Source organism: Megalops cyprinoides, chromosome 24 (assembly GCF_013368585.1).
Source record: "Megalops cyprinoides isolate fMegCyp1 chromosome 24, fMegCyp1.pri, whole genome shotgun sequence".
NCBI lineage: Eukaryota > Metazoa > Chordata > Actinopteri > Elopiformes > Megalopidae > Megalops > Megalops cyprinoides.
The window spans coordinates 1284026-1309025 of NC_050606.1; the positions used below are offsets into that span (position 1 = coordinate 1284026).

The 25000-nt window shown below is 44.5% G+C and overlaps 1 protein-coding gene across 1 annotated transcript in view; it reads right to left on the minus strand.

Annotated features, from left to right (window-relative positions):
- Positions 1 to 8102, minus strand: part of carmil3 (capping protein regulator and myosin 1 linker 3) — a 35103-nt gene extending 27001 nt beyond the window's left edge. Inside the window, exons 1-2 of the mRNA XM_036518846.1 lie at positions 7939 to 8102; positions 1877 to 1971 (exon numbers count right to left, since the gene is read on the minus strand). Coding sequence (XP_036374739.1) covers positions 1877 to 1971; positions 7939 to 7996 — 153 coding nt within the window. The 5' untranslated portion in view covers positions 7997 to 8102. The remainder of the gene's footprint in view (positions 1 to 1876; positions 1972 to 7938) is intronic.
- Between the last annotated feature and the right edge of the window lie 16898 nt (positions 8103 to 25000).

Sequence of the window (25000 nt, forward strand, 5' to 3'; positions counted from 1 at the left end):
CTCCTTTATCCCTCTCTCTTACTCTCTGTCTGTATGTGGGTGTCTGTTTGTGCATATGTGATTGTGTATATTGGTGTGTGTGTGGGTGTGTGTGCGCGTGGGTGTGTGCGTGTGTGTATGTGTGTGTGCGCATGTGTATGTGTTGGTGTGAGTGTGTGTGTGTGAGTGTGTGTGTGTGTGTGTATGTGTATGTGCGCGTGTGTATGTGTTGGTGTGAGTGTGTGAGTGAGTGGGTGAGTGTGTGTGTGTGTGTGTGTGTGTGTGTGTGTGTGTGTGTGTGCGCGTGTGTATGTGTTGGTGTGAGTGTGTGAGTGAGTGGGTGAGTGTGTGTGTGTGTGTGTGTGTGTGTGTGTGCACGTGTGTATGTGTGTGTGTGTGTGTGTGTGTGTGTGTGTGTGTGTGTGTGTGTATGTGTGTGTGTGAGTGTGAGTGTGTGAGTGTGTATGTGTGTATATGTGTGTGTGTGTGTGTGTCAGGGACTCAGTGGGAAGCCTGGACCAACACTGGCACACAAAGACAGCTGGTAAAGAACACAAACACAGCAGGGGGGGGTTGCAGGGGGGAGAATGGGGGGGGGGGGGCGGAGCACATGGCATCAGTCTGTTTATGTTACATTTTCACTGAGATACTTTCTCTTTTTTCTGATGCCACATTTAGGTTTCACGGGACTAGCTCACTGCATTTGGCAAACTCTCTATTAATATTTATCATATCAGCGCTTTTATCTTTTAAACAATTTCATCATGCTACAGTGAAAATAATACTAATAATTCTGAATTTGTGTAAATAGTTTGAAAAAGGAAATTCGCTTGTTTTGAGTTAGTCAGATATGACGGATTGGGATGATCAGATACAAAGACCTATGGGAAGATGTGCTTCAGACACCACAGGGAAGACAGAAGAGAGAAAGAGAGAGAGGGGGAGGGGGAGAGTGAGACGAGGAAATGACAAGATAGAGAGTGACAGAGGTGAAGAGAGAGAACCACAAAGGCATTAACAGAGAAAGGAAGAGAGAGAGAGACAAGAGAAGGAGAGTATATATGACAAAATAATAAAATTGTCAAAATATGAGAAAACAAAATATTATTAAACCACAAACAAAGAAATCCAAAAAATAATGATTCCAAGCACTGAAAACACACACACACACGCGTGCACGCGCACACACACACACACACTCACACAAACATCTGATGCTAACTCTGCAGCTGGGAAACTGCTTTTGGGAAAATTGGACTCAACAAAAACCTCAACTGGACATTAAAATAGAAATGTAGGATGGAACAATTTCAAAACACTCTTTAAAACAGTACAAATTTTTAAGAGAAAGAGTGAGAGAGACAGAGAGAGAGCAGGAAATAGATGCAAGGAGCAGCAGGGGTGTATGTGTGGGAGGGGGCTGGGGGTGCAGGGTTTGGGGAGCGTAGGGCTATGAGACACGGCGTTACGCTGCTTGATTCTGTCTGTAGAGATTCCTGCACTCCTCGCTCAGCTCAGCATCAGCAGATGAAGCCTCCCACACCTCCTCTTCACTGGGATTAGGCAATTAGCAATTGATTTGAGTAATTAGTTAATTACCCTTCAGCTCCACCAGTGGCTTGCAGTCCCGTCAGCTGGACTGTAATTTAGCAGCCAGGGAATGCCACTTCCCTAATCGCTGAGGCCATTCAAGTCTGAAACTAAGGTGCTGTCCATTTATTGTGACTGTCTTATATGATAAAAAATTTAAACCCTTTTTTAGATTTTCAGATGTGTTTAAATATTCAGCATTTAGAGAAATCGAGCTTCTCTGATTCATACTGCATCTGTTCCTGACCGTGGCACCTTGTTGTCAGGCTGACAGCCAGTGAAAAGAGAGCATCTGAAATGACCTCACCAGAATCCTGTCCTCTGATTTGCCGTTCTTGGTATCCAGCTTGATGCTGCGCACAAACTTGATTGACGGTTTGTCAATAACCTTCCTGATGCTATCTGTAAAAACAAGAACAATCACTAATTAAGGATAAATTACACACACACACACAGACACACTCTCTCTCTCTCACACATACACACACACACACACACACACACACACACACACACAGACACACACTCTGTTTCTCTCTCTCTCTCACACACACACACACACACACAGACACTCTCTCTCTCTCTCTCTCTCTCTCTCTCTCTCTCTCAGACACACACACACACACACACACACACACACACACACACACGTGCATGTTGAAAATGGATTTATTTAGTGTCAGTCTCTTTTGGTAGGGTAAACTGACTGACGCCTGCTGCCCTGGGCCCAAACGCACAAAAGAACAAACACAAAAACAGCCATAAACAGGTCTCCGGGAGACCAGCACAGAGCGCTGTGCACTTTCCCGTCGTCTACGGCCGAAACTTAGGCTCCAATTATGTGGGTGTTAAATTAATTATTTAGGTTTCAACTTAACTTATCTAGGAAATTTCAGCCTGGAAGTGAATCAACTGTGCAGGCGTGAGTGTTGAGGAATTGTTGAGGAAAAATCTTCATTGTGATCCCGATCAATATTTGGTTATGAATATTTCAACCCTGTCCTGTACGGCAGTGAAATACGGGGTCCACTTACAGGGAAAGATTTTGCTTAATGGCACAAACAGCAGACTGAAACCCTGCATGAGGAGTTCTGTAAAAATATCCTGCAGATAGACCCAGCACAGAGGAAAACAAAGCAGGGCAGAATTAGGACAGTATTTATTATTAATCAGAATGCGAGAAATGGCAATTACGCTTTGGAAACATTTATAGAATCATAACCCCCACTCAAATCCTCGCAGAACCCTGTAGTGCTAAGGGCTGAGCCCAGGAAAGAGCCCCCTTATTCAGCTGCTGGGAAACCTCAGTCCTCTCACCCCCACTGACATCACCCAGCCACATGACCACAGTATCCCAACCACAACCAGTCCAACAACTCACAAACAACACAAATGACCGCATCACCTACAGGAGGGCACACACACGCATACACACACACACACACACACACACACACACACACACACACACACACACACACATACATACACACGCACGCATACACACTCACACACACACACACACACACACACACACATACATACACACGCACGCATACACACACACACACACAGACACACACATACACACACACATACACACACACACACACACACACACACATACATACATACACACGCACGCATACACACACACACACGCACGCATACACACACACACACACACGCACACACACACACACACTCAGAAGCATGAAATTAAACAGAGTGCTATGTGGCTGTGATGACAGTGTGACACAGCGGTAAGGAGCAGCGCTTTTACCTGAAAGGTTGCTGGTTCGATTCCCTGCTGGGGCACTGCAGCTGTACCCTTGGGCAAGGTGCTTAACCCAGAATTGCCTCAGTAAATACCCAGCTGTACATGTGGATAATGTGCAAACGGCTCTGGGTAAGAGCATCTGCTAAATGACAGTAAAGTCATGCAACATGGCCCCAAAGGGAGAGCACAGTGTGGACGGCGAACTGAACAGGCAAACGGACGAAAGCAGGGAGAAGGTTCAGACTCAGTGAGACAAGCTGCGCTCGCAGCGCCAGCTCAGAGCTGTCGAAACTGAGCCGCGTTTCCTAACCAGATGTGAAAAAAGGTACCAGAAACATGACAAATCATTTCCCCAAAACAAACAAATTCTGCTCACTGATCACGAACCTCTGAGGCACCCAAAAACAACCTCTTTGGAAAGGAGAGACAACCGTCAGCACTGCTGGCACAGTCTGAGGGACGGCTAGAGATAAAAAAGCAGCTTTTTATTTCATTTCATTTCCTTTTAAGAATATGTAAATACACAGATCACTGTACTTTGTTGTAATTTTTTTTATGTAGTTAAATATGCTTTGGCAATACATACATAGTCTTTGTAATACGGTTAAAGCAAACTGATATTGCTGGAGACTGATTCAGTGACTCGCTGATATTGCTGGAGACTGATTCAGTGACTCGCTGATATTGCTGGAGACTGATTCAGTGACTCGCTGATATTGTCAGACACAGATACACGGAGTGACTGACACCAGGAGAGACATGATGGTGAGCTTTTCTGAGTTATTTCCTGATGCAGGGCGCTCCTAGCTGACAGGAACTGACTGACTCTTTCAACTGACAGTCCAGGAAACACGCTGATGAAGTGGCACATAGACTGACAGACAGAGTGACTCAGTGACAAACGGACAGAAAGACTGACTGCCTAACACATACTCAAACTGGTAGGACAGCTAGTTAGCACACACCCAGACGGTCTGACCACTGTACCTGTAGCTGACTCCACAGTCTAGTTTTGAGCACAGACAAAATATCTCTCCCTCCCTCTCTCTCTCCCTCTCTCTCTCTATCTCTCTCCCTCTCCCTCTCTGTCTCTCACACACACACACACACACACACACACTCAGGCGCGACAGGAAGCAGCTAGCTCTTAGCAGACAAACGGGTTAAATCTGGCGACAGGAATAGAGAAGTAAGTTGACTCAGTCCTGTGAGCCAGAGAGGTGAGAGGAGAGAGAAAGAGGAAGATGGCAGATCATGTGAGGCAGACAGAGATGATCACAACCAGGAGGAGAGAATCACCATCATTAAACTAAAGAGCAAGGAAAGAAAGCAGCCATGCAGAGGCTTTAACAAGCACACACACACATACACACACACACACACACACACACACACACACACCCACACACACTCACACTCACACACACACACACACACACACACACACACACACACATACACGCACACACACACACATACACGCACACACACACACACACACACACACACACACACACACACTCACACACACACACACACGCACACACAGACACACACAGGGGCAGCAGTTATGTAGCAGTTGCCACATAGTGGTTAAGGATCAGGTTGTCGGTGTGATTCCCCATGGGGACACTGCTGCTGTACGCGTGGGCAAGGTACTTAACCCACCATTGCCTCAGTAAATACCCAGCTGTACATGTGGATAATATTGTAAAAACCTGTAATTGATGTAAGTCGCTCTGGATAAGAGTGTCTGCTAACTGCCTATAATGCAATGCATACACACACATGCACAGAGGTACACACAGACATGGACGCATACACACACTCACACACCTACCCCAGAGTATCTTAACTTACTGTACATGCACAGCCTCCGTGCCTAATTTCAGTTTTATTCTAGTTCCGAACTTCGGTGTTCTGAACAAACACCAAGTATTTAGTCACGTTTAATCAACATCCACTGACCTCTGTGAGCGCACTGGAGAAAACACTACCTGCACATCATTCAAAGAGAGCAAAGGAGAGAAGGAGAGACAGAGGTAATGCAGCTATTACCATCTTTAATCTCCGCAGAAACCCAATCACTTAAAGCTACTACAGTCCCAGAGGAGAGTGGGAGAGGAACAGCATGTGTGATCATTAGACAGAGAGAGATGGCAGGGCCAGAGACAGCCACTGCAGAGAGGGAGAGATGCATTACGAGAGAATGGGAGAGAGAGAGAGATGGAGAGGCCAACACTAAAGAGCCGGCAAACAAATACTTCTCTGCTGGTTGTAATTTGAGAGAGAGAGGGACTAGCGTAATTACTCCTGTACAAACTGTGCTCTCTGTTAATTCGGGTAGCAACATCACACTACTAAACAAACACACAAACACACGATACTCTCGCACCATTAACACAAAAAACACACACACCACCTCAATGGTGTCCCACTGCTAACACACACACACGCACACACACACACACACACACACATACACCTGCATCGCTTTGCTAACACTAAGCTCACACTGACCTGAGATCAGTGCTGCAAACCAACCACAAATGACAGCAAATCAAACCACAGAAGCAGCCACTGCACTGAGGCCGCTGGTCCTGAGCACCAGTGACAGGTGCTGACTAAGGCCAGGCAGAGTCGTTGTGTCCTGGTTGTCAGGGGAAGGCCTTAGTCACAGTCAGGTGAGCTGGGAAAGTATGAGGTCACAGTGAGACAGCTCACCCTCTCCGAAACTGGGAAAAAACGCAACAGCACCAGACAGGGTGTAAGGTCTTGTCCTGAATTTCCCTGACCCGGCAGGACCCACAAACCAACACAGGAACACCAGAAACACTATCCATTACAGCCTGAAGGACACATCTGGATCTCTCTGAACCTAATCAGAGCTGCAGGTGTTCCCTGGTTCTGATCTTTGCTGAAGAGAAGGTGTGATGCTCCTGTAGGATGAGTTAACACTGCGGTGCGCATGGCCACGGGTTCGAGTGCTGAATCCACCTCCACCTCGCTCCTCACAGGGTCCTTAATTATAATCTAATGAAATAAACACGTTTTGAAAGCTCCCGCCAGGCCGGGTTTTCGGGTGCGCGTAACACCATCTATGGTCTGATTGCTGCACTGGCCCATTAAGCTCTCTACAGGATTTGGGAACACACATGTATGCCTGGCATGCAAATTAAATTGGCTTGAACAGAATTTGGAGAGAGAGAGAGAGAAAGAGAGAGAGGGAGAGAGAGAGAGACGGAGAGAGAGAGAGGGAGCGGGAGAGGGAGAGAGAGAGAGAGAGAGAGAGAGGGAGAGAGAGAGAGAGAGAGAGGGGGGAGAGAGAGAGAGAGAGAGGGAGAGAGAGAGAGAGAGAGAGAGAGGGGGGAGAGAGAGAGGGGGGAGAGAGAGATGGAGAGATGAAGGGAGAGAGAGGGACACAGAAAGAGAGGAAGTGAGAGAGAAGTTGTAGATGAAGCGATGAAAAGATGGAGGAACAAAGGGAGGGACGGTGGATGAGAAACAGAGATGAAAGAAAGAGGAGGAGAGAGGGGGAGAAAGACAGAGAGAGCGAGGGAGAAGAGAAAGAAAGAGAGAGAGAGGGAGGAAGGGAGGGAGCCAGGGAAAGATGGGAAAAGTGTGGATTCTGCAGGATTAATCAGCACAGTGTGTCTAATAAAGACATGTGGAGTAATTAACTCTGAGACACTCCCCACTGATCTGTGCTCTGAGCGCTCACACAACCTATGGTGTGTGTGTGTGTGTGTGTGAGTGTGTGTGTACGAGTGTGTATTTACATGTATTTGTGTATGAGAGTGTGCACAAGTGCATGTTCATGTCACTGTGTGTGTTTATGGGTTGTTCTGTGTGCTTTTGTGTGTGTGTGTGTGTGAGTCACTGTGTGCGTGTGTGTGTTGGGGCTGGTGTGGAAAGCTCTGATAGCCCCTCAGGACAGTCATGCTGTCTCCTTCCTTAAAAAACCAGCCTCGCCGTCTCTCACTTCAGAGCCCTGAAGCTCCGCTTTATTTCAGAGCAAAATGCATGTGCGCACTTTAACACACACGCAACGCACATCAAAGCGCACGCCCACACACGCACAGACATGGACACACGCACACACACACAGGTGAACATTGTGCACACAGGCGTACATGCACTTTCATCCCACGGCACACACATGCACACACACAGCGGTATTCTGCTTTATTAAATAGCGGGAATCGGGGGTTTCACATGTGTAGCCGCAGAAATATGAACGCCGTTTGTTTCCCCGCATTATCGCAAAACCAGCCAATGTTGGGTGTGATCAATACGATTAGAGCAACTGTGACGTGGGCGCACAGACGTCAATTACTCGGCCTATGGATATGATATTCCCGTTGGTACAAAATCCGCTCGCTGCATATGAAGGCGAGACTAATGGAATCGCAGTTATAAATCTGTTCAAGAGAAAAAAAATGTCACAAATTACCACGCTATGTGGACAGTGCAGAAGCGGTTAAGCGCCTTAGCCAGTGGTATCGCAGACACTGCACGATACACTGCGACCGGCAAACAAATGACGATGATGATGGTTGTCATTATAACCATAATGTTTGTTCCCTTACCTGTAATTTCCCTGCTCACGCTGATGAAGCAGGAGGCGGCGGTCTCTTTGGAAGCCATCGTGCCCTTATCTCTCTTTCCCCGTGGTGCAGAATCAGGGGAAGAGATCTAATTCGTGTCACATAGGCATTCCGACAGTAGATCCGACGGCTCCAGCGCTCATATACAAATCATATCACTGAGAGAGAGCGCGAGCGAGCGAGGGAGAAATAGAAGGAGGAGGGGGGAGGGAGAGAGGGAGGGGGCTGAGATAGAGAGAGAAATAGATATACGAGTGCATATGACAATGATTTTTTAAGACGCGGTAATTCCGAGTGTGCGGACACAGAGAGCACGAAACGAGCATGAAATCACGAAACCTCTCCGCAACCCCACGCCGAAAGAAAAGGCTCTATAACGTTCTCATATGGCGAGACCTGTCAGATCAAAACAAGAGGGGTGCCATGGACCCCACGTGGGCATTTTGGGGTACAGGTGGAAAGAACTTCACGCTCGAACGCCAGAGAGCATAAACCTTTGCAGGTGGGGTGCCTGGAAAAAGTAAGAAAAACTTGAATGGGTCATGTGATCAACAGATTAATAGGACAAGCTGAGCCGTCACATTTGAAATGTAAGTGAAATAATCAAAAATCGTGACTTTGTTGAGGCGCGTGACGCATGTAGTTGACTGTTTCAACACTACTTTAAACCAAGTTCGCAAGCACTTCATTCATAACCCGACGACATATCTGAGAAAGGACATTAGAGTGCAAACTACATGTAGCAAAAGCCAAAATATTGTTTCTGCTGTCTACTGACAAGTAAGCTTTCCCCGTATTTCATGAGCAAACGAAACGTGTCACTTCAGCGTTGCGCTTGAACCCGTCTCCCCCTGGCGTTGGGGCAGCTGCATCCTTCAGGGGGACCGGCGCTCGGACTGCCATCAGCGACAGCTGCCCGGAACAACGTGCGAAGACGTTCAACCAAGTTATCAAGGATAAGTAAGGCTGTGTAGCTCCACCTGACGCTTCTTTGGTTGAAAACGATGTTTGTATGTGTGTGTGTGTGTGTGTGTGTGTGTGTGTGTGCATGTGTGCGTGCGTGTGTGTGAGTGTGTTCTTCAGTCAGATGCCTTTTATCTTTTAGCCTTGCTTACAAAATTAAAGATGCTAAAGATGCTTGCTGAGAAAAATAAAATCAAAATTGCCGATGGCAAGCACAAGATGACCTGCAGTCAGCGAGAACTGATTTTAAATAAACGCTCAATTGCTTCAATCAGAAAATTCCCTGAGAGACCATTTTGTTGTGTATTTTAATCTGTCTCTTCCTCTCTCTCTCGGCCCCTCTCCGTGCAGCGCGACAGTGCGGTGAAATATGATGTCACGGCAGGTGTGTGCGCTTCTGTTGCGTTTCGGCTGCCTCCCCGCTCCCCGCAGACTGTGTGCGTGCGTGCGTGTGCGCGTACACCTACATTCATGTTCCACAGCTGGATCTGGAATTACTGCCCTTTGACCCCCAGGGGCCCGCCTGACTGCTCAGTGGGTGTGTGTTTGTGCGGTGCAGGGAAGACTTTAATTCATGATTCAGTATTAACAAATTGAAAGTACTGGAACAGTCTGAGTTTATAATCATACATATTAAATTTAAAAATCCCTCTGAAGCAGAGTATTTGGAAAGCATAAACATATTGCACCATTTCTAAACATTGATACAAAAAACATTAGCGCATTGAGACTTCCTAGCGGATTCCCTGCCTTTTTCCCCCACATACTCATCCAACCACTTAACCAAATTCTGGTCTTACAGAGAAGAGAGGTGTGCGATACACAGCACACATGAGGTAACAATGCTGCATCTGCCCCCAAGTGGTCACATGTGGAAATTGCACCAATTTACCCCTTGCACCAACATCGTAAAAGAAGAGGGAGGAAAATCATAATTGGAGGTTAAAGCTAATTACACCCACGACAGAACACAGAGAGGACTGTGTGACCAGACTTTATTTTTTCTGTGTGTCTGTCTGCCAGTCTGTGAACCTGAAAAAGTTGCTGAGCAGAACCGGATGCTGCTGCGTGACACGCCTGACTGTGGAAACGGTAAGGGACAGTTTGATTGGCTGAATGGCTGAATAGCGGTGGTGGTTTACGTGCCTGTTTCTAAGCCCTTTCTGCTGTAAGTGAGAGTGCATTTCATCATAAACAGTTAACAGAATAACTGCTGATCAGAAGCATTTTCAGGTTAAAATATTCAAACAGTAATACAAAATCTACTGCACTAGAGGATTGTTATGCAATGGAAATATCCTGTCTTTTCCAATGATGCCTGTACTTTTTCTTGTTTACTTTGCTTTGCTCTGATTATTTGGTATGTGTGTGTGCATGGTTGTTTTGGGGAGGTGATATATTTTGACAGTAAATACATTCTGAAATGATTAAATCATGATCCATCATGGTTCATTTTGATCTGCATTATCAAGCCTGTGAAATGATCACCACAGGAAGAGGTGCAGTCAGGGAGGTTTAGCACCATAAATCATCAAAAATAAAAAAAAAAAATGGAAATACAAAATCTTAGCAAAATCACCACTTTAATGTTGGGACAATATAACAATTACAAGAAATCAACACACTAATTATAGTGTTATTAGATTTGTCAAGGGGCCACAGATTAGATTTGCTCTGACCGGAACATTACATTACATTACAGTCATTTAGAGAGTCAGAGTGAAAATGCCAGGCACTAATGGGAATGTTTCTTTCACAATCTTTTGTTCTCAAACATGGGTGGCCATGTTGCCCTCTTGCCCTTGAAAAAGATATTTTTAATCTCATGGAACTTCATAAAATGAAATACCAAAAAAGGTAAATAAAAGACAAATAAAAGATTAAAATGAATAAAATAAACAAAATGAGGCCATTCCACTGCTGTCATTTAGCAGATGCTGGCTCTTTTCCAAAGCATGTTACAAACCATTTATATGGCTGGATATTTACTAAAACAGAAGTGAAAGGCTGTGGGTTAAGTACCTTTCCCAAGGGTACAACAGCAGCAGGGAATTGAACAAGCGGCTCTTTGATTACAAGCCCTACTCCTCACCGTTACACCACACACGTGGATGTGAGTCCTGTCACACAAGCCCTACTCCTCACCGTTACACCACACACGTGGATGTGAGTCCTGTCACACAAGCCCTACTCCTCACCGTTACACCACACACGTGGATGTGAGTCCTGTCACACATGCCCTACTCCTCACCGTTACACCGCACACGTGGATGTGATTCCTGTCACACAAGTCCTTTCTGCAAGTTTTCCTTTTAAAAAAATCAAACCATAAAAATGAAAATATAACTAATTCAAAACTGTGTTTTGTTCTATGACTCACTTATTGAGATATGAAAGACAGAATGTTTGGATGTGACTTGTTTTTGACTGAATAATTTAAGAGGAGAAATGAAAAATGATGAATGCTCACTGGGAATTCCCATCAATATACATCAAAAAAACATATTTCAATTTTTGCATCTGGGAGAATGTGAGAGAATTTGAGAGAATTTGCATTTTTCATTTAATGAAAAAATATGATATCCTCCTTCTGAGAGACCCCAAATTCATTTTGAATTTTGACTATAGGTTTTTACATCCTTTCCATTCAAGCTGAAATATGAAGTGAAGTGGTGATTGGTTGTCTCAGTAATGTCTCATGTATGTTCAATTCAATTTCAATTCAATTCATTTTTATTTGTATGTCTCAGTAATGTCTCAGTAATGTCTCATGTATGTCTCAGTAATGTCTCATGTATGTCTCAGTAATGTCTCATGTATGTCTCAGCAACGTCTCAGTAATGTCTCAGTAATGTCTCAGTAATGTCTCATGTATGTCTCCGTAATGTCTCAGTAATGTCTCAGTAATGTCTCATGTATGTTTCAGTAATGTTTCAGTAATGTCTCATGTATGTCTCAGTAATGTCTCATGTATGTTTCAGTAATGTCTCAGTAATGTCTCATGTATGTCTCAGTAATGTCTCATGTATGTTTCAGTAATGTCTCATGTATGTTTCAGTAATGTCTGAGTAATGTCTCATGTATGTCTCAGTAATGTCTCATGTATGTCTCAGTAATGTCTCATGTGTTTGTCTGTCTTAAGGCTCTGCTGCAGCCTGGTGCCATGGGAATGGAGGACCCAGGACACCATCTTAGAGCAGAAATTTTATTTCTTTGTTTTGCAGAGTGAGATGAGGGGATGCAGACTATCCCAGCACCTTAGCCATCACATTATATGGATCATCTTGTTATGAAGTGGAATTTTTAATCTCAGATCTGAGAGTTACTGGTTTTGTTTATGCCTTGTGCGTTTTGTCTGTTGTCTTGCTCGAATTGCAGCAGCAGAGATGGGGAACGTTCACACAGCCGAAGCCAGGTGGAAGACCCTACGGATTCTCGACAGGAACATCCGGAGGCTTGGGCGAAGCAGAGTGCAGAGGCTTGGGTCACAGGTGCAGTGGCTGCTGGGAAAGTTAAACGTGGGCTTTAAATGCAAAGAGGACGCTGGAACCCAGGTTATCCCCACCGGTCATTCCCTCACCTGTAACCCCACAGAGTCCTTGTACATCATCGTGTTCTATGTCCACCTGCTCACCCGGGAACCCACTGAAACGATCATCAAAGCCCCCCATCTTAAATCTGCAATCTGCACCAAAGGTGGAGGGTTCAGATAAACAAACGCCAATGAGGTTTGGATTGACGGGGAAGGTCACAAACAGAAGCCAGCGGCAGTATCTGAGAAAGAGTGTGGTGCTGCTCTTAAAATGAGTGATAAAGAGGTCCATTTCCTGAGAGAAAAATAAAGGCGTCAACACCATTTTGAGTCCAAACTCAAAAACTGCACTTAAATGCATTTAAATTAATATTGTGCCCAGTGTGGTACTGCTAACTAAATACTGCTAGCTGTTCAGCCCTGCTTCTCATCGGTATTGTTTTTGCTCTGTACCAAACTCTGAAAAATGAGCTGTTACTCATTGTGAGTGAGATGCTGGTGTTTATCTCATACTGTCATGGAGGTTTTAAAGAAAGAGATGCAGACATGAGCTGAAGTTATCATCGCTCTGGATCGCCCCGGAATATACCCTCTGCTGCAGTTTACAAAGAGTACCACTAGATGTCAGTATTTACTTACCAACCTTGGTGAAATTTCTTTCCTATAAACTTTCAGGATGCGAGTCATTTCAGGTTTCTCCTTTTAACTCAATATCATCTTGATATAATGAACTACAGCACAACATGGACCTCATGCTTGTATAACAACTCTAGATAATTTTATACATGATGATGTAAAAAACCCGGAGCATAAAAAACTCAACATGAGATAATACATGAGTATTGAGTATGTAAGGTGCAAAAGTATCCAGACCCTTGACTAATTCTCACATTTTACTGAATAACAAATGAGATATTTAAACTTCATTGCGTGTCATATTTTAAAAATCAGTTTTTATGTGACATTTGTTTTCTGTCAGAAAATATTTTTAAGAAAAATGAAAATAAAAAAAAAACATGCACACACCATCTCATACATGTTTTCGGTGATTAAAATATGTGTATTTGGTTACCAGGTATACAGTCCCAATCTGACAGTGTCTGATAGTGTCAACACTTGTGCCTAAAATACAGCACATGAGAGGATAGCAGACCCTGACTGAAAGAAGGAACGTCAGTGTTACCATCACGGAGGACTCTCCTCCTACTCTGATTGGTTGGAGAGAGAGCACTAGAAAACATTGAGAGGCACCCAAATTGTCATGGAAACTCCTCTGACCTTCACTGCCTCCAGACCCCGCCATCTTTCTCTCTTCTTTTTAGTGTCTCTCAGCCAGCAGAAGCTCCCTATGGCTCTCTCTCTGTCTGTGGTTCCTCTCTCCCAAATCTCTCCATCACAGCACAGATTCTCTCTCGACTAATTAAGATTGTTAATGAAGATTTAATTTCTCAGTTCAAACAAAGCATGTGACATATATATGCCTGAGAGAGAGAGAGAGAGAGAGAGAGAGAGAGAGAGAGAGAGAGACTTTGTGGCAGCTTGTCATAACCCTCCTCACCCCCCCTCCTCCTCCCTCCCCCTCCCACCTCTCTGCCAATGATTTCAGGGTCTACTTCGAGGAAAAGGTGACCAGCATCCGGGACTCCTTCTCTCCCTCAACAACATTCTTGACCACCACGGGCAACTCCATCAACCAGCTGTCTTCCTTCATGCCGCTCAAAGACTTGGAAGTACTACAACTCATCACAGACCACCACGCCACAACCTGCCCTCTGGACCCCATCCCCTCTACCCTGCTCCAATCCATATCTGGTGAGATCGCCCCATTTCTTTCCTCATTTATCAACTCCTCACTAACCTCTGGCACTGTCCCCACAGACTTCAAGAAAGCTCTGGTCACACCGCTCCTCAAGAAACCATCTACCGACCCATCCGATGTTACAAACTACCGACCGGTATCTCTTCTCTCATTTCTAAAACCTTGGAACGTGCAGTACTTAACCAACTCTCCCCTTTTCTTCTCAGGAACAACCTCCTAGACCCCCATCAGTCAGGATTCAGAGCTGGACACTCAACAGAAACTGCACTCCTGGCTGTGACAGAGGCTCTCCACACGGCTAGAGCCTCCGGCTCGTCATCTGTCCTCATCCTCCTCGACCTCTCTGCTGCTTTCGATACAGTCAACCACCAGACACTATTATCAAAGCTGTCTGAGATGGGCATCTCTGGAACTGCCCTCTCCTGGTTCATGTCCTACCTGACTGGTAGATCTTCCCAGATCTACTGGAAAGGCTCCACCTCTGCACCCACCCCCCTCACTACAGGAGTCCCACAGGGTTCAGTACTGGGACCCCTACTCTTCTCAATTTATATTAACTCTCTTGGCTCAGTTATCAAATCACATGGTTTCTCCTATCACTGCTATGCTGACGACATCCAACTCTTTTTCTCTTTCCCTCCCTCTACCCCCCAGGTCAACGAAAGAATCTCTGCATGCCTGGCTGACATCTCCAAATGGATGACATCCCACCACCTGAAGCTGAACCTCAGTAAAACGGATCTCCTCTTCATCCCAGCCGGCCCTTCCCCCCTGCATGACCTTTCCATCACCTTCGATGGCACCACAATACCATCCTCTCGGACAGCAAAGAGCTTGGGCATCACCCTCGACAGCAACCTGGACTTCAAGGAGTACATTGCTCGCACGTCACGGACCTGCCGATTCCTCCTCCACAACATCAGGAGGATTCGCCCGTTCCTAACCACATACGCGACGCAGCTCCTTATCCAGGCCACAGTTCTCCCTCGACTGGACTACTGCAACGCTCTCCTTGCAGGCCTCCCAGCATGCACCACCCACCCTCTCCAGCTCATCCAGAATGCAGCTGCCCGACTGATCTTCAACCTCCCCAAATTCTCCCATGTTACTCCCCTGCTGAAATCCCTCCACTGGCTTCCTGTCGCTGCCAGGATCAGATTCAAGACCCTGACCCTCGCCTTCTCTGCAGTCAACAGGACAGCCCCTGCCTACCTCCAAGAACTCATCCAGCCCTACACACCAGCCCGACCCCTACGCTCAGCAGCAACTGGACGCCTTGCTCCCTGCATGGTCAAGGCAGGAGGTGCTCGTTCTGCCAGACATCGGCGTTTCGCCTACATCGCTCCCCAGTGGTGGAACGAACTCCCGGTCTCGCTACGGACAGCTCCTTCACCCCAGTCCTTCAGACGGGGCCTGAAGACGCACCTCTTCAGACTCTACCTGGACTGACCCAGCACACAATTGCTGCCCCCCCCCCCCCCCCCCCCCCGCCCATCAGTGCTGTAAATTGCTGTGCTTTTGAAAAATTGCTGTGCTTTTTAAATTGTGCTTTTAAATTTTGTCTCTTGTTGCCGCCTTAACCCTGACGCTCATTGTGCCGTTTTGAAGTTGTTGAAGTTTGCCGTTCGAAAGTATATCGTACTAGTGGCCCTTTAGGCTGTAATTGTAAAAATCTGATAGTACTGCGTCCTCAAACAGACCTTGCTCTCAGCTGAGAACTGTCTCATTGTGGAACTGTACACATCCTGTCCCCGTACTGTCGCTGTACCTACTGTATGCACTTTTGTAAGTCGCTTTGGATAAAAGCGTCTGCTAAATAAATAAATGTAAATGTAAACTTGAGGGACAGCCAGTGAGGCCACCCATTTCTGAAAACACCAGCTCCATCTCTGTCTGTGATTATTATTGGAAGGGTCCTGTTTTGTGTTCAACATAATTGTCCCCTTTTCTCTTTTCTTCTTTTTTATGCGTGTGTATGTACATGGCTTTGGCAATAATGTTGTTGTAACGTTCATGCCAATAAAGCTTTCTTGAATTGAAAAAATTGAAATGAAATTGATAGACAGAGACAGAGAGAGAGAGAGAGAGAGAGAATAAAAGACACCACCAACAACACTGACGCTATTCAGTGACTGAAAGAACCTGCTTAGGAATGGCACAGCTTTCTTTCTTTGCGTTATTCTTACGCTGTTTCATTATTTGCATCTGCCCCCCCCCCCCCCCCCCGACCTTAACCGTAACCACCCCCGCCCCCCCTTTAGAGGGGTCCATTGCAGCACTCAGTCTGCCCCTGCCCCCAGTCTCGCTGGATCTCTGGTGTGTCTGTAAGCGACGCGCAGGGCTGTGGGTGGGTGTGTGAATCAGCGTCTTCAGAGTGCGGAGTGAAAGCAGGAACTTCTGCAGCGTCAGCTTATCGTTACCATCGAGCGGCAACACGCCTGTTCTGCTTTCCTGCATCAGGGGTGGGGGGGCACACCTCACAGCTGCGAGGAACTTCTAAAACTAAATAAGAAAGAAAACAAGTCTAAACCAACATTCAGCTTTTTTGGAAGTTCAATGGAAGCTTCTGGAAATATATAGAGGTATCCAAAGGCAACACAGATCAAAGGCAACAAAGATCAAAGCGACAAACTGCCATCTTGAGGTTAAAAAAGAGTAAAAAGAATCATGCAGAAATGCATGCATGAATATTGCCTTCCTGGCTGGGTCGCTGTTTAAGTCATGCCTGTTAAGCAGGCGTTATGCCTTTACACTTGGCTTAGCAGACACTTTTATCCAGGATAATTTATGCAGGGTATTTACTGAAGCAGTATGGGTTAAATAGCAAACCTCAGAAAGATGATACTTAAATTTGCCACGTTGGCATGAAAAGGTGAACCCGTGCGCAGTGTGGATTACGGTGGGAGTTCGTTGTGATTTGGGGTGTTTTGTATCCTGGAGCCCTTGGTAAAATAGAAGGAGTCATGAATTCCAACAAGCACCACGACCAGGGTTTCTGTTCACTGGAATATAGTGGGACATTTTCGCAAAAATAAAGAAAAAAAGCACAAAGAAATAAATAATTGATTACTTCTGTCAAGAAGGTTACATAAATCTAGCCTTACATCTAAAGTGTCCAAAGTATTTATCCAAATCTACAAAGAGACAGTCGACGAGCCCAAAATAAATGTTCTCAACTGATAATCTCAATGTCCAGATGTCAATGCATTTGCAACATTTGTGATATCAACTCCAGAAAGCAGTTTCCCAATGAAATGGCTTGAGGGTCAGAGAAAGCAAAATAGCGTTGATAATAGTTTTTTGCCATGGGATGTTTTTGGTATTTTCTGGGTTTATTCCAGAATAATCCACTGAATCGATTCCATAAATCCACACAAGCACTGTGCCCCCCCTCAGAAAGACGAGCTGCATGCCACTACTCAGAAGACCCAACTTATGACACCTGTTCCAGACTGGTCATTCATGTAGCGTATTGTTTGTTATATGAACAATATGACTTTGCTACTAAAGCTAAAGTATAACCCTTTAAAAAATACCAAAAAATATTAAATATTGATGGGGTATGTACCAGCTGCGGAAACGGAATTGACTGTGGAGAGATGTATCCACAGCCCCAGTTTGCATGCATATCTCAAAGCAACATGTGCAGTCTCCTTTCCTGAGCATACAAGTCATTTACGGATATCATATAGGATAACATATAGGACCCAATTTTTAAATAAATAAATAAATAAATAAATAAATAAATGTTCTAATTGTCTGGAACAAGAACAATAACAATGTGAAAATTGGTCAAAAGGACATTATCTTTAAAAAAGTAATCAAGCCTAGCCGTGTGATGAAGAAACGTCATCAAATGGCACTTAGGCTAATTCTGCAAAAAGCATATTGTAATATGTGGTAGGCCTGTGACAGTCTGGCCTACCATCCCTTTCCAGTATGAGTCCATCAGAGGTTGTTAATGAAAATTCACTGCTTCACTGAAAATTCCAGAAGGCCTGTGGCGTTGGATAAGTACATAAACAGATCAATAGTTTGAAATAGATCGATAGATCCAGAAAGAGATGACATAGCTAGATCAATAGGTCCAGAAACAGACAGCAGTTAAGCTAAATGGTCGTATTACTGAGAGCACCTGGTAGAGTTACGTACGCTGGAACTACAAACACACAGGTGAACATATCTGAAATCTGGGTAAAGATTAATTTAATCTTAATTACAAAAAAACATCTTGCTATTTTACAGTGAAAATCAGAAAAAATACACGGGGCAATAAAAACATACAACTGTACAAAACTGAACTGCATAGTCACCTTACTAAGCATGATATGCGTTTTTGCAAGAGAGCGATTGTACCTTAGATTGGCCACCTTGCATCAGACGGGATTGAGAAACCCATCATGCCTTGAGCAACTTCCCTAAAATTTTAAATCTAAACATTACTAAGCAGAGTGTCCTCCCTTTCTGTGCAGTATAAAAACAGAGAGAAACCCAAACAGCAGCATCCTCTCTCAGACCTCCACTGACCACGCCCACTCACACACCTGGCCAGGTAAGACCCAAAATTATTATACATTAAATACATGTCAAAAGTGTGAACTACGTATGCAAAAAATATAAGTTATTGTAACTTTGTAACTTTCATGGGGTACTGTAAACATGTAATCAAATTCCATTGTATTGTACTATACATGAAAGCACACATACAAAAGTTGCAATAACTGAGATGATATAACTAATATGATTTTAAATATTAGAGTATTACAATATTACAATATATTCTATACATTCAAACATTAAGTATATGAAAATATCTTTTTCATTTTGGTTTTATGAATACATGTTTGATTTTAGCTTTGATTATAACTTTTTGAGGCTGTGCCACATTGAGGGGGGGGGGGGGGGGGGGGGGGGACTAAAAACAGGGCTGATTGTCTCTGTCCAAGTATTTGTGGAAAAGCCCAGTATTCAGCTGTGATGAGAGAATTCAGGCAGGAGTTAATGCCAGAGCATCCAGGCTAGGAGTTTGGGGTCAGTAACATTTACTATTTAAATGATTTTAACAGATGTTAAAATAGGTGTAAAGTATAAAACAGCATTTGTCATTTCTATTCATGTCATTTTATTGATATTTTGTACCATATGCTGTGACATACTCCCTGGGTCATATATCTGAAATGAAACGTGCATACACATCAAATCAAGTGTCACAGTATCTTTGAGATTTGAATAATTTTATCAGAAACTTTTGTCTTTTCAACTCACAAACACACCGCTGCTCAGTTAGGGTGTGTGTTGTATTTCACATTCCTCCACATTTTTTTCCACATTTTTTTTTTTATTTCTGATTGCCTCTGCAGTTATATTGGCAAGTAAATATGTGTAATGTGATATATATATATATATATATATATATATATATATATATATATCTCACCGGTGACTTTTTCCCTCTTCCAGCAGGACAGCCATTTAAAAAAATCAGACTGTTTTTGAGGTGAGACCTGAAATAACATCTAATAATAATTTTTTGTTTTTTAAATGAAACTGTCAAAAATGAAATTGTACTTAACTCAAAATTGTGTTTTTGTTCTAATGTCTCCTCTTTTTATGAATGGTGAAAAAATGAAATTAAAAATGTATGCTAGAACATGACATGTTTTATGATTAAATAACAACTGGGAGCTGCAATTAATTTGCATCACAATCAGATATTTTGATTTTTACAGTTCATTGTGTAAAGAATTCCTCTATATTATGAGCAAGAAGTGCCACACTCACTTTGTGCGTGATTGATTTTGATCAGGTTGAAACAGCTGGGTATGTGTATCTGTATTGAAGCAATTGTAGATTAAGTATGTGCCGAAGGGTACGGCAGCAGTGCCCCGCTGAGGAATTGAACTGGCAACCTTTCAGTGACGAGCCCTGCTCCTCACCGCTGCACCTGGTGCGTTTGTGTGTTCTCTCGTTCGAACGGCAGCAGCTAAGATGGGGAACGTTCATGCAGCCAACGCCACGGGCGAGACCCTGCAGATCTTCTACAGCAAAAACCAGATTTCCCCCCAGGACCTGACCGTGAAACTGGCAGGAGAGGCGGGGGCCACGGGTGTAGTGCCTTCTGGGAAAGCTTCGGCGGGGGTGGACGTGGGATTCAAATGGAAGGAGTCAGTTGGGTCCCAGGTGATCCCCCTCGATCAGTTCATCAACTGCAACCCCACAGGGGATCTGCACATATCCCTTTTCTACATCAACAATGACATGGAGCCCACAAAAAAGATCATGGAAAACGTCAAATTCCCTGCACATAAGTCTGTCATTTTCACCAAGGGTGGAGGGTTCAAGTACGCGAGGCAGGGTGAGATTTGGATTGATGAGGAAGGTCGAGATCACAGGCCAAAAACGAAGTGTGAGAGGGGAGTTTATACCACTTTTGAGAGGTATGACAAAGGTGTCCAGGCAAACTTGTTAAAATCCAAATGAGAAAATGCCTTGCTCACATTGCATTGCATGAAGCTCCAAAAAAAGCATTTAGAGAAGGAGGTAAGCATCGCAGCACAGCGATGATGCTAATGTACAAAGCGTTCGACCGTTAGCCTTTCAGCTCTGCTTCTCATTGGTTAAGCTCTTTGCCAAACTCTAAAAAATTATTCATCACTCATTGCGAATGAGACGCCGGTGTTTATCTCATGCTGTCATGGATGTTTTAAAGAAACGATGCCGGGCAGAAAACTGGTCAAAAATCTGTGCCCTTTGCTTTTTGTTTTCCTGCTCAATAAACCAAAGCATTCCTGCACCTGCCATGCCCTGTGAGAGTTTCCTTTGAAAACCCCTTCCACAGCACTGCACCCCCCGTGTTAGGAGCTGAGACACCCTCGCCACGCGGCCCAGATAAATGCCTGTTTAAAATGAGGACCCCTGCTTCCTGTTGGAAATGGGATGGCCTTGCAGAGGACTCACATGTAGCTGCACCTACACTGTCATCTTGTCCCTTTCCCAATCAAATTCCCTGCTGGATCTTATGAGACACCTCACCCCGTGTGGTCATAGCTTTGGCCCATCAGGGATTCAAACTCACAGCCCAGCACACGATCCACTGCTCTGGTCACAGTGAGCCATGGGCTCTCGCGCATGGTGGGGGCCGGGAAACGACACAGATGTCTTGGTTTCGCAATAACACTGCATATGTATGATCCCACTCATTAACTGTGAATCACATTGTAATTAATGCAATATTAAGACAGCAACAACATTGTTATTAATGCTCAATGCATGACTCACCCCTTTATAAATGATTTCGGAATAATGACTGCAGCAAAGCCATTAACATCAACAGCAGCTGCTGCAAAAAATAATCATAATGTTAATAACATGAATAAATGTCATGGATATTTTATTAATGGTTACTTATTATGAAAGTGACCGTCATAACAAAATAATTATCACAAGAATTTTCTTACAGATATTAAACTGTCACAAAATGTCACAAAACTTTCTCTGGCTGGACCACAATCAAACTGAGGTTGTAATAATTGGTTGTAAAACACAGAGTAAAATTTTTTTTTCAAAACCCAGGACCAGTGGCTGCAAACAGAAAACATATAAAAATGTGGGGTTTTTTTTGTGGGGAAAAACGTTTATTTCTTCATTTGAGAAACATACCCAGGGTTTGGCCATCTCAATCATAGTTTAATGCTGAGAGGTTAGTTCATGCTTTTGTCACGAGACCACTGCCGTGCGTGAGTCTCTGGACTGTCTGATCACTGACAGGCTGTAACCTAAAGCCTGCAGCCAGAGTACAAGCAGAGCTGAACAGAGTCCTCATTACCCATCTGCTGCCCCCTGTGATGGCTGACTGTGAGTTTTGGAATTGATTTTGAGTTCCTCTTATTGGTTTAAAGCACAGAGTGGTTCAGCACCTGAACACGTTAAAGATCTGTTATCTGATTACGAGCCCAATGGCAGTCTCAGATCCCTCTAATTCACTCCCTGTTCCACACACATTCTGTGCCTGCTTTGGAGCAACTGGTCCAGACGCCAGGGGGCACCTGTGAAGGAGAACATATTAACATTACATAATAAATAAATATTTCATTTATATAAAGATCAGTTTTCCCACTGTTATATCTAATTCATTGATTGATCATTGATTAGGCCCACTCACTGATAACAGTTTCTGACTATTTTTCCTTTTTTTAAATACTGGAATGTATCTTCATAGCTTTCCTTCTGACTGAAGTATTTTTTTTCAGATATTTTCAAACATAAATGTTAATTTTAAATCTGTGCCTGTATTGTAGCATTAGGTTTCATTGCCCTCGCCGCTGGAAAATGTCCTCTTCTGCAGTTCATAAAAATCACCACTAGGTGTCAGGATTTATTCACAACCCTGGTGAAGACGTGATCCAAGTCGCATGTTTAAAGTTAAGGGAACTTATTCAACATTTAATTCAACATCATCTTGATATCATACAGTACAGAAGAACTTCATAGTCATATAATAACTCTACATGATCTTATGTATGTTAATGTAAAACTGGAGAAAAAAAGCATGACCTAGATCAGATAACGTGAGAATATAGAATTATAGAATGCAATAATAATAATTTATTATTGGTAATGCTTCATTTTTCCACATTGGCTGGAAGCCCTCTGCATTCCATGCACACACCATCTCAAAATCATGTGATCTGGATTCGGTGGGGTGACTGTATACAGTCCCTATCTGACAGCGTCTGAGAGTGCCGACGTTTCTGCCTAAAATACAGCACATGAGATGATAACAGATGCCAACTAAAAGAAGGAGCATCAGTGCTACCATTTGGAGGGAGACTCTCTGCGAGCTGGATAGCTAGCTAACGTACCTGATGGACCATCTGAAGCTCACAAAGCATTTGACTAGCTAACTGACTAGCCCAATGCTACATTCTGCCTTAAACTGACATTCATAAAATCTGATTGGTTGGAGAGAGAGAGCACTAGAAAACATTGAGAGGCACCCAAATTGTCATGGAAACTCCTCTGACCTTCACTGCCTCCAGACCCCGCCATCTTTCTCTCTTCTTTTTAGTGTCTCTCAGCCAGCAGAAGCTCCCTATCGCTCTCTCTCTGTCTGTGGTTCCTCTCTCCCACCCTCCTCCCAAATCTCTCCATCACAGCACAGATTCTCTCTCGACTAATTAAGATCGTTAATGAAGATTTAATTTCTCACTTCAAACAAAGCATGTGGCTCACAGCAGCCTGATAGAAAGGCAGAGAGATAGAGAGAGAAAGTGAGAGAAAAACTCTTCCTGAAATTTAAATACCCCTGTTTCACCGTGCTCCATACTACTGCATGACTCCTCGATTTAAGGTCAACCAAAACTACATTTCCTCATAGATTGGATGTAAGAAGCCTTCTGTTATTTTGAATGCTTGTGACAGTGTAGTACTTTTTAGGCAATACTAATGGTAGAGCGGTGAAAATAAACGGCGTGAATAAAAAGACTGAAAACACCAAGGAGGACAGGAGATGCTTGAAGTCTGCAGAGGGGAAACACAAAGCCTCTGACATCACTGACAGTGCACCCACGGACTCCGACAGGTCATTTAGTCGTTTTCGTGCCAGAGGTGGTCTGTGGGTGATGATCTGTCTGATGTGGTACCGCATTGTCCTGAAGGGGGCACTCTTGCTTCTGATATGGGACCATGTAGTGACCTCCCGGGAGGGCCGAGCCCTGCACTGGCCTCTCAGACTGTCTCCTCTGGACGCTGTGTGTAGCATCCCTCTCTGACTGCTCCCTCTCACTCTCTCTCTCTCTCCCTCCATCCCCTCTCTCTCTCTCCCTCTCCAGAGTGGAGGCTTGTGTACAGTTCTTAATTAAACAGAGCACTGCCTATCTGATGAGATCTTCGTCAACACAGATTAATAATGAATTGGTCTTTCTCTCTGAAATCGCTCCAAATACCCATGTCCTCAGAGTAGGCCAGAGTCTGTCTGTTTGTTTGAGTGGAAATGTCTTTGAAAGAGCTGTATTCCACACGGATACACACACACACACACACACACACACTCACTCACTCACTCACTCACTCACTCTCTTTCACACACACATGTACGTGCATGCACATGCACACAGGCTAACACACACCCACATGCGCACACACACACACTCACTCACTCACTCACTCACTGTGTGTGTCAGGGGGTGCAGTATATCCACGCTCTCTCTCATTGCTGTGACTCACCAGGTTGTCGGAAGATCTTTGCCCCCCCCCCCCCCCCCCCGCCTCGTACTCCTCCTCTTCCTCCTCCTCCTCCTCCTCCTCCGGGAGGGGGGCGGTGGGGGTGCAGATCAAAGCTGACACGCAAGCATCCTCTACAGACACTCAGCCTCTGAAAACTGCAGAGTACTCCAACCTCTGTGTGCTGCAGTGCCCTCAACCTGTGTCTCTCTTTCTCAAACACACACACACACACACACACACACACACACACACACACACACACACACACACACACACACACACACATACACACACAGACACACAGACACACACATACACACACAGACACACAGACACACGCACACACACATACACACGGATACACACAGATATACACACACTCTCACACAGACACACACAGAGCTGACATTAATCAGAGCTGACAGTGTGATGTTTTTGAGAGAGAGGCTCTCCCTTGCAGGACTGAGCTGCTGACATCAATGAGGGCACGACTGGTCTCCCGCACC